The sequence below is a fragment of the Aulonocara sp. 'chitande type north' Nkhata Bay genome, linkage group LG23 (assembly GCF_057382095.1).
Source record: "Aulonocara sp. 'chitande type north' Nkhata Bay isolate Kocher_YH1m ecotype deep benthic linkage group LG23, A_spYH_male_GT1.1, whole genome shotgun sequence".
In the NCBI taxonomy this organism is placed as follows: Eukaryota; Metazoa; Chordata; class Actinopteri; order Cichliformes; family Cichlidae; genus Aulonocara; species Aulonocara sp. 'chitande type north' Nkhata Bay.
In genome coordinates this window covers 26,484,886-26,495,903 of record NC_141365.1, presented here as the reverse complement: position 1 = coordinate 26,495,903, position 11,018 = coordinate 26,484,886, and the positions used below count along the sequence as shown (strand labels likewise).

At 43.1% G+C, this 11,018-nt stretch overlaps 1 protein-coding gene across 3 annotated transcripts in view; it reads left to right on the top strand.

The window, feature by feature from the left end:
- Nucleotides 1–407: 407 nt before the first annotated feature.
- Nucleotides 408–11,018, top strand: part of ptprnb (protein tyrosine phosphatase receptor type Nb) — a 55,834-nt gene continuing 45,223 nt past the window's right edge. For 2 of the 3 annotated variants that reach the window (XM_086282727.1, XM_086282726.1), the window contains exon 1: nt 408–762. In XM_086282727.1, coding sequence (XP_086138853.1) covers nt 663–762 — 100 coding nt within the window. In that variant the 5' untranslated portion in view covers nt 408–662. The remainder of the gene's footprint in view (nt 763–11,018) is intronic. The other variant, XM_086282728.1, reaches the window with a different exon arrangement.

Genomic DNA, 11,018 nt, shown 5'->3' with positions numbered 1-11,018 from the left:
AGGGGTAACTTTGAAGGACGAGTGTGTGAATAGTGCTGTGAAGGTCAGGCAGGATCGTGGAAATCAAAAATGTGATGTGGAGTGGGCACCTTGCTAACCAAGCTTTCAAGCATTAGCTAATAACGTAGCACTGCACCTGCTTGTCCAAATATGGTCACTTATGGTGACATTAAAAAAGACAACAAAAGAACAGGGCTGAAAACATAATTAAAGCTTAAAAATTGAGTTCAAAACAGCCACGTTTGATGTCACGTGGCCACGTCCATCTTTTATATACAGGCTATGGCAAACACTTGCGTGTGTTTGAAAAACAGTGTCAGAGATGATGACGTTAGCCCCACTAAGTCATCCTGTATTTTTTTTATTATGCATCTAATTTGCACATTTTCTAAATATTACGGACACCTCTTGCAGTTTTACGTCTGCTGTTTCTACTTAAACTCTGGATTTAATGACGCTTTTAATGATGTTTCCTTTAGTTTTTGCAGTTTAGCGCCTCCTGTGGCTCGGATTATCCACCCATCCCTCCTCGCTCTCTCTTTCTCTCTGCGTCTCTGTCTCTCAGCCTCACTCTTCCTCTCCATCCCTCCTCCAGCAGCAGCTTCTCCTCTGACATGGAGAGCTGGTAGAAGCGCGGCGGCGGCTCTCCCCTCCTCGCTCCGATGGATGTTGGATGTACCATGCGGTCACCGCGGCTCTGGGCAGCTCTGTGCCTCCTCCTCCTCACCGCCTCTTGCCGGCTGTGCTCGGCCACCCGACACGGTAAGAGAGTGGACGTGGATCTGATGCGATGTGATGGAGACAGATGCACTTCCCTCTTAATAAAGTGGATCTGTCCACCCTGCGACGCGCGGTGCGTAAATCACGATTTCCCCGAAGAGGAGCTCCCCGCTGTTAGTGACCGCAGCACTGAGCCGCCTCGGTGCACTTTGTGCTCACGTTTCACTTTCTTTGCAAAATATTTTAAAGAGTGTAAAACCTATTTTCATCGGCGTTTACTCAAATTCACAGCGGGGTTTGTGAAAGTTGCTCGTTGTCTCTACTGGATGTTTTTCAAATACGGTTGAACATAATCTGGATTCAGCGAGTTTTGCTCGGCTTTGACACTCCTGCATAAAAAAGTGCAGAAAGTGAATAGAAATAACACATGAAGTGCCTGTTCTTGCATTTCCGTTTGTCCGCCTCTGAGGTGTTTACCTCGGTGCTAAATTGCGTGAGTGACGCAAAAGCTGTGACCAGGGGTCGGCTCGGATGTGTCTGAGCGCTCAGATGAATCATTTTGTTGATCACAAACAAACAGAGCCAAAACAGCAGCAGGAGAGGCAGAGAGAGAGGGAGGGGCGAGGGCTGGGTTGGTTTGTTTTGGTTCACAGTTAATTTGCCTTCACAAGGAGCCAACATGATGATGATGTAGAAACTGACAGGGAGTTATTTTCATGCAGGGGCCTCTGAGGTCACAGCAAGATCCATGAGAATCCAGAGGAGCTAAAAGCCGGATCAAAACACCCTTCATTGTCTTTATGTGGAAAATTGTTTTGGCAACGCCGAACATCTGACTTGTAAATGCAAAGTAGAGTGACTGCCACAGTGTGAAAAATAGCAACAGCAGGAGTTCACACAGTCTGCTAACAGAGCAGTTTAAAAAGAGCCAAATGGACAAGACGTTTGCTGCCTGTTTTATTAAGCTGAGCATGAATCTAATAAAGCAGCAGTTAGAAACATTCATATCCAGACTGCAGCACCTGCAGGTGCTTGGGCTGTTTGCACTGTGGTCTATAAAGATGTGCTTCATGAAGAAAATGTCTTTAAAAGCATTTAGGGACTTAAGATCAGACATTATGAAGTCAGTAATGTGCATAAACGTACAGGAAACCATCAAAGCGAGCCTGCAGATCCTATTTTTCTTTACTGCTTTCTGTTTAGCCAGAGTTTTACTGACTGAGCTTAAGGCAGGGATTATATTCAGTTTGTGGACATGGAAACAAACCTGTGTGGACATCACGAGTAAGTAGTCATTGTAGTAGGAGCAGCGATATGTGGCCTCAAAATTAAATAACATTTCAAGAAAATGTGTGATAATTACATATTTTCCATCCTTCTTTTCTAATGAGCTAATGAAGCAGATAAGATAAGATGAGATGAGATAGCCTTTATTAGTCCCAGAGTTCAGAAATTCACATTGTTACAGCAGCAGAGGGGACAAGGCAGGAATAAATAAATAAATAGATGATACACTTCCTAATTTGAAATATAAATCTATTGAAACAAGGCGCCAGCAGCATTATACCCACAGGCACAGCCTAATTAAATATAAGTGCAAAAGTAGCCCAGGTAGCATTTTTCCTGGAAAGTTTCAGTAAAAGTATAAAATAACTATTAAATTAAATATTGATGAAGTTTGTCGTGGATACCAGGGTTAGTATAGGTAAGTAAAACTGTTTGGTTGAGTAACATGTTCATGACACAGCAGTGTCTATCTGGGAATTAGCAAAAAAACCTAATGTTAGGTGGCGTGGTGCTAATGTGGTGAAAAACAGTGGAATAGCATTGGTATGTCACCGTGTTTGGACAGGAGCGTCTTCTATCAGTTACGGGAGGGTAACATCAACCGAGTGTTTATTTATTATGTGCAATCCCTCCTAAAAAGCCGCAACACTGCCTTCAAGTCAGGGGACAGGGCTGCGTATAGGGCGGCCAGGGCAGACCTGAGTAGAGGCATCAGGAAAGCTAAGGCTGCCTATAGGAGGAGGATTGAAGATCACTTTGCTGACAACGACCCCAGAAAAATGTGGCAGGGGATCAATCACATTACCAACTACAGAAGCAATAACCAGGCAACATCTAGGACTGATGCCTCACTGGCTGAGGATCTAAACCGTTTCTTCGCCCGCTTTGAGACGACCAAGCCCTCAGCTGCCACACCACTTCCACCCGCCCCCAGCACTGGCACACTAACACTTAGGGAGCACCAAGTGAGGTGTGTTCTAAGGTCAGTGAATCCCAGGAAGGCGGCAGGTCCTGATGGAATACATGGAAAGGTTCTCAGAGCATGTGCTGACGAACTGACCGGAGTCTTCACTAAAATCTTCAACCTTTCCTTGTCATCAAACACCGTCCCGCCCTGCCTCAAAACCTCCACCATCATCCCCATCGCCAAGAAGACAGCTGTGGCCAGCCCAAATGACTACAGGCCTGTTGAACTTACGCCTGTAGTGATGAAGTGCTTTGAGAGACTGGTCTGTCAGCACATCAGGGCCGGTCTGCCTCCCACTCTGGACCCCCACCAATTTGCCTACAGGACAAATCGTTCCACCGAGGACGCCATCACCATAGCGCTCCACACTGCGCTGAGTCACCTGGAGCACCGAGGAAGCTATGTGAGAATGCTCTTTCTGGACTTCAGCTCAGCATTCAATCATATCATCCCGGAGATCCTGGTCCAGAAACTGTCTCACCTGGGACTCTCCACCCCCATCTGCCTCTGGATCAAGGACTTCCTGACAAATAGACCACAGTCTGTCAGACTCGGCCCCCACCGGTCCAGCACCATCACACTCAGCACCGGGTCTCCACAAGGATGTGTTTTGAGTCCCCTCCTGTTTACGCTCTACACATCCGACTGCTCCCCTACCCATCTCTCAAACACCATCATAAAGTTCGCGGATGACACCACAGTGGTTGGATTCATCTCAAGGGGGGATGAGTCGGACTACAGAGATGAGGTCAACAGACTGACTGAGTGGTGTTCAGTTAACAACCTCCAACTGAACACCACGAAAACTAAAGAACTTATCTTGGACTTCAGGAAGGGCAGAGCAGACCCGGCCCCACTTTACATTCACGGGAGCTGTGTAGAGAGGGTACACTCCATGAGGTTTCTGGGCGTGCAGATATCTGATGACCTCTCCTGGACTGCAAATACTACAGCGGTGGTTAAAAAGGCCCAGCAGCGTCTCCACTTTCTGAGAGTGCTCAGGAGGAACAACCTGGAGGAGAGGCTGCTGGTGACATTTTACAGAGCCACCATAGAGAGCATCCTAACGTACGGCATAACAACATGGTATGCAGGGTGCTCAGCTGCAGACAGGAAAGTACTGCAGAGGGTCATCAACACAGCCCAGAAGATCACTGGCTGCTCTCTGCCCAGCCTGGAGGTCACTGCAAACTCTCGGTACCTCAGCAGAGCTGGCAATATCATCAAGGACCACTCTCACCCCAGCAACCAACTGTTTGAACTATTACCGTCAGGCCGACGGTACAGGTCACATAAAACCAGGACAAACAGATTCAGGGATAGCTTCTTTCCCAGAGCTATCACCGTAGTAAATAAGCACAAAAACAATTGAACCTATTCCATACCGTCACTGTCATTATATTATGCTGCTATTCATACTGTCATTATATTAATGCTGCTATCCTGTATATATTGTACATACTATTGTTTGAGTACTTACGATTGTTTTTTTTGTACTTTTTATATTTTACATTTATATTTATTATTGAAACTTGCACCAAGGGAGTGGCACTCCAATTTCGTTGTACTCTGTACAATGACAATAAAGGCTATTCTATTATAGTTTGCGTGGTAATATTTTATATTTGTGAGTGTGAGACAGCACCCATTATCTGCTGCTAATGGTATGTGCCATATTCATTAGTGATGGACGGGTGGAGGTTGACAGGTAGATTAGGGCTTCATCTGTGGTAATGCAGGCGTGGGTGTTGTTTTTAGATTTACTGGTCAATCTGCGCTCCTACCATAACCAATGGTCACGAGCTCTGAGTGGTGACTATGGATACAAATGATTGTGGCTGAAATGAGCTCCCTCCATAGGCTCACCGGGTTTTCCCTTATGTAGCAGGGTGAAGCGCTCAGGCTGCTCCTTTGCTACTTGTGTCAGAATCAGTCAGTGTAGGTGGTTCTGGGATTTATTTATAATGCCTCTTGGGAGCCTCCTTTTGGAGGTTTTCCAGGCACAGCTCAGACCTCGATGAGGAGATTATATATCTCACCTTGTCTGAGAATACCCCAAGACCCCTTAGGAGGAAGTGGAAGGTGTTGCTGAAAACAAAAATGCCTGGAATAGCAGCTTAGCCTGCTGCCACCACGATCCAACTTTGAATAGGTCGGGATGGATGATGCAAAGTTCCAATCTTGCTTCCTGTGCTTCTCATTTAAGAACCACTCAAAAACCTGCCAATTAAGCTGCTTTACCCTGTGTGCAGTCACTGCAAATCGCCTTGCAACCCGCCTCCACTCCAGTGCCTGCTTTTCGTGTCGTCTCTGACTTAATCATTGTCATATCTGTCGTCACTGATGTCGACAACTGGGAAACTCAATAGGACCAGAGAAATGATGGACACCCCTAAAAGATAGACAGATGTCCATAAATTGGCTCCAAACAAAAACAAGTCCTTGAAATGTGCTCTTGTAGGAGCATTTTGGGGTTCCTGAGCTCAGGCCTCTTTGTGTCTGATCACAAACGAATAACAACCGAAAGCTTCATTCAAACATTTTCAAAACTAGTGCTGGAGTATGTGGGTCAGGTAGACGCTGAACCGTAAATAAAATCTGTACATAAAGCAGCTTTAAAAGCAGCTCATTCTGACAGTTATGACTCATAACCAACCCCTCCGTCAGCTCCGTCTGCTTGCTGTAATTACAACAGCTCGCCGTTTGTTTGATGCACTAAACACGACGCAGTGTTTGAGCACCGCGGGCAGAGAGCAGCACAGAATGTTAAACCTTTCTCATCTCACCGTCCGCAGGCTTATTTATCGTCTCATAATCCAGGAAAAGGACATCATGCAGTTTGACTCATGACACATACCCCTGCAGAGATCCTAAATGCTGTGTGATGTTCCTGAAGGGATCTGTTGAGTTGATGGATTTATGTTGTGGTTTTATAGATTTTTCTAAAAAGTTTGTAGACAACGATGAGCGGTGCTGTGCATGGATGCAATGAGCTATGATTTAAATGTAAATTTCGTTGTTAGTGACTCTTTCTTCAGTTAGAAAAGAAAACGTAATGTGTATGTTATAGCATGCGTGTATTAACTGGCACCTTCTCAACTCAAGGGATTAACCAATGTTGTGTCTACACATAACAGACCATTTAAATTGTATCTTTAGACTCTTTGTTAATAGCAGCCTGTCAAAAAAAAGTAATTTGTTCCCATTTCCTAGTTTGACATAAGATGGTATTTTTGCACCGACAATATGATTCCCAAAGAGCTATTAGCTGAAAACCTGCCATATATCAGCATGGTGAGCAATGTGTCCTTAGAAAACATAACTGTTCACTGAAGCATCATCAGAAATGGTCTCAGTGGAAGGGCGACTGTCAGGAAGCTTTCTTATGGAAAGGAAACAGGAAGAAAAGGCTGAGGTATGAAAATTACACAAGAACTGGACTGAAAATCAGTGGAAACAAGTCTGATGGGGTGATGAATCCAAGTTTGAGATTTGACATTTTGATCCATCGTCTGGAAAGCATCTGATTGTCAACAGCTTCATCTTTCAGCCTGACAATGATCCCAAACACACTGCCAGTGCAGTAAAATCATCCCTGGATAGAAAAACACACAGTGGAACTCAATCAGTCATGGATTGGCCTCCCCAGAGCCTGGACTTCAACATTATTACAAAGGTACTCTGTATGAAAATAAACATGATGATAGATTTTTCACTCTACTTCCATTTTGTTAGTAATTTAAAAAAGTAAACAATGGCAGTTATTTTAGCTCTGTAGCTTCGTAACTGTAACAAAAAAAAGGGTATTCTTGTAATGAAAAAGTACCGGATAATCATAAATATACTCCTGCATGTCACATGTGGTAAAGGTTTTAATTATTTACACCTAATTATAAAGCTTCGGTGTCCCCCCAGAACAGCTGTAGGAGGTAGCTTGGGAGTGGCATCTCTGTTTACACAGTTAGCCCCATGATCCAGATCTGAATAAGCAGCAGAGGATGGATGGATGGATGGTATTAAATGTACTTCTATCCGATTGTTCAGTCTGACGTCACTAGCCGTGTCTGGGTCTAAACTCCGCTGCAGGTCCATATATCAAACGATCACTGTGGCATTACTGAGAGTTGAAAAACTGTCTAAAGTCTTTCATCTTTAATAAAATGATCAGCGTTCTGCTCTACCAGATGTAACAATTGAGTTTAACATCCAGGCATCCATGAAAACGGAATTTATGACATTTAACGGAATTAGAAGTTAGCAGGGAGTTAGCTCGCTAGCTTCTATCTAAATACAATATAGCATGTCCTGACTGCGGGGTTTTGGAAACAAACTAAAACGTACATCTCTGCTATCACTTCCAGCATAAATGAAGACAGAAAACTAAACAGCAGTGACGTTTGTAGGGTTACTGAAGTTGGGCTAGCTGGTATATAATGATGTGCTACGTGACCGCTAGTGACACAGCTATGTTAGCATAATATAAACAAGCTAACTGTTTTTCCACTCGATAAAAGTTAACGTGAGTGTTCTCGGTGGTCAGAAACAAATGTAATCGCATGGCAGGATGCTGTAAAAGGACCAAACTTTAGCCAGGAGAACAACTGAGATAATCCATCCACAATACGAGGTTAGTCATTCATATACTGCTGCATGGGCTGGGCTGTAGTTACATCCTAAGGTTTTAAAAACTGAGCTTAAATAAATAAATGATTAATGGTAATAAAAGCCGAGGGAGGTCAACAGGGATCACTGACTGTTTTAGGAGCTTTTCGAGATCAAATAGAAGAAAATACATAACATTAAACATGTTAACAACACAAAAGCCATATTAAACGCAGACTACTTTAGACCCGGAAGTAGGATTCGTCGCGTCATCACTGAACAACCGGATATGCATTTGACAGACAAGAGGTTCAAACAGTTAGAAGAAAACTGTGCATTGCACAAACAAGAGAAGAAATAAAATAGCAAAGACACTGAATGTTTTCAGAGACACTGCTGGAATTATAGTTTGCAGACTTAAAGTCAGAGTTACTGTGGCTGCACCACCCAAATTAGGCAGAGAGAGGAAGTTATCACTGGCAGATCACTACAAAACTACAAGAAATACTACAAAAAAAACTTTCAATTGGACTCTGTGGCAGCAGGTTTCAGTTCATACAGTAAGGTGCTCACTACATGCTGAAGATCTCTATGTCTTCCTGTTAAAAGGTAGTTTTTTCTTCCCAGTCTCGTCAAGTGCTTGCTCATAGAAGGTCATCTGATTGTTGGGGTTTTCACTCTAATATTATAGGGTCTTTAACTTACAATATAAAGTGTGTTGAGGTGACTGCTGTTGTGATTTGGTGCTACATGAATAAAACTGAATAGAAGTGAACTATCTGGATAAGCCAGTGAAGTGTTGCAATAGCTTTGTGTGTCTCTGCAGTATATTGGAAAGAGGAAGAATGAAGAGCTTTCCCTCTGCAGTGAAGCATGGTGCTGGCTCAGTGCCACTTTGCTCCTGTCATGTAGCACCCAACATGAGCTTCTGGAAGAAAACATCACACCATCAGAGCTCAAGCTTGAGTGTCGATTTACCCCAAGCTTACCTCGAAATCCATCAAGACCTGGTTGCAGATGAAGCCCTGGAATATTGTGTCTACTGTGGAGGCATGACTTACATCTTGCATAGAAAGTCTCTGGTTTGGATTTGAAGAAGGATGTGACAGAACTGGAAGCCTTTTCCAATGAGGAATGGTCTGAAATTCCTAGGGAACACTGCCAATAGATGTTCTGGAAACCCAGCATGTTTGGAGCAGGTTGAAGCTCAGCAAAGGATTAATAACACTTGTCAATTCGGTTGAAGCAGTTTTGTGGCTGCAGTATTCAGTAAAAGTATCATGTTCAATTTGGGAAAAAACACCCTTTTAATATTGGTTTAATAAAGACATTTAAACCACTCTTAGGTAATTGGATTCATACAAACAGCTCAATTATTGTAATTTATACCAATAAAGCTAATATGCAGTAGGGGTTGAATAATTTTTCTTCCAACTATATGAGCCAGATTTTGTTTCACACACCCTGCTTGTAAGAAGGAGGCATTTTTCTGCTTGTTTTCACTGGATTTTATTCAAACTGTCAGTAAATCTTTCCTTTAAAATGCGGCGCCGCGAGCTCCAGTCAGAGTGATCAGTGCGAGCCGGTGTAAAAGTTCACAGGTCGACGGAGCCAAGAAGGGTCTCAACCTGGCTTCCACTGCTGCCGGTAAGCAGCAGCCCTCAGGTTTGCTCTGCTTCATCCAGGCTGACTCATTCCACCTTAAATATCCCACCCCGTCAGCCTGCAGAGCAGAGGACGAGTTCACACTCACACCGCAGCGGCCACAAATGCCAGAAGCTCCATTATGAAAACGACACTGAATTCATCCAGTCTGACAGCCGGCTAATGGACGATAAAAGCAAAGTATGGACACTCTGATGATGACGATGGTGATGAGAGGCTGGAGTTCAGTAGATCCACAGCCTTTCATATGAAGCCGCATTTTTGTGTTGATTTTTCTAATTACTGCTGCTTTGAAATTAGTATTATTACTGCGATGCCCTCTGTGACAAAGTGGCTAGGACAGAATTCATTTGCCATTTGTCACTTGTGTATATTGTTATTCTGTGTTCTGTTATTTTACAGTCAGCCATAATGCTTTAATTTAGACAGTGCTGGTGTAACTTCTCTTAACACACAATATCCCGGGTTTTGTTTGTGGTAGCAGTAGTTACATTCTTTACATCCATGCATGTGTTTTAAAGCAAACACTACTAACCATCAGATCATCTGAATTTTCTTTTGTTTACAGGCACATGTCTAGTAAATTATGTTTCTTTATGTTGCTTTGGTTATACTTACCATGGTGTCCATGTTGTGCATTCAGGTCCTGTATGTGAGACGGGTGTATGGGAAGGGCCGCCCACTACTTCCTGTTTATATAGGGTCATGAGGTCAATGATTGGATCACTGGGTGTAACCAAATGGAGGGTTTTTCATTTTGTATAGTATTGTTTGTTTTCTTTAAAGTAGCCTTTTGAGTTATATTGTATGCAGTGTTTTACTTTACAAACCATTTAGTTGAGTAAATGAGTTTGTCAGTTTCATGCATGACTTTATTCCTGTTCTTTGTTTAGAATTGTATTATTTGGTTTGACCTATTTTGTTCAATGGTAGGGGCTAACGAGGTCAGGTGTGGGCAAAGTCTTGTATAAAGCCAGTGGGATTTTTGCATGCCTGATTGATTGTTTTATGGTAAAAGGGAGATGCTAGCAATAAAGTATGCTTAAAAAGAACTTCAATTGTCTGCTAATGCTATTTACTTATCACCTTCCTTGCTGCTTAAGTTATGCTACATCACACCCTCCATGATGAGCCATGTTCTCAACCTACACCTCCAGGAATGGTTAAATTTATAGTATGCTTATAGTATTTAGAGCATAATTTAGTAAAAGTCAAAGTCTTTAAGCTGAAGCTGAGATTTAAGTCCAATTTAAGTGAGTAAAATTTTAAGATAAATTCTGAATGGCTGTGTGAAGGCAGGCAGGAAAGGTGGACCCAAGAGCAGGACTCACGGAGGCACAGGTGAACTCAAAACCCTCGGCTTTATTTGGGATTGCAGACTGAACAAAGAACTAACTAGCCTGGAATGCAAATAAACTAGCAGGCAGGCAAACAGACCACACAGGGTGGTATGAGGATGAACAGACATTAACGACGCGACAGAAAACAAAGGAAACACAGGGCTTATATACACACACGGCAGTAATCAAGGGAATGGAAAACAGGAGGGAGACACAGCTGGGAGAGATTAGGGCTAACGAGACAGGGGAGCAAAGCCGGACACACTAACATAAGACACAATCCTTCAAAATAAAACAGGAAACAATAAACCACTAAACAAAGACGCAGACTGAGAGGCAGAATATAACACATGGCTCTCAAACAATACATGGGACCACAATTCCTTAAACACGGATAAACAGAAACATGAAACTCTAATCATCATCATCATCATCAA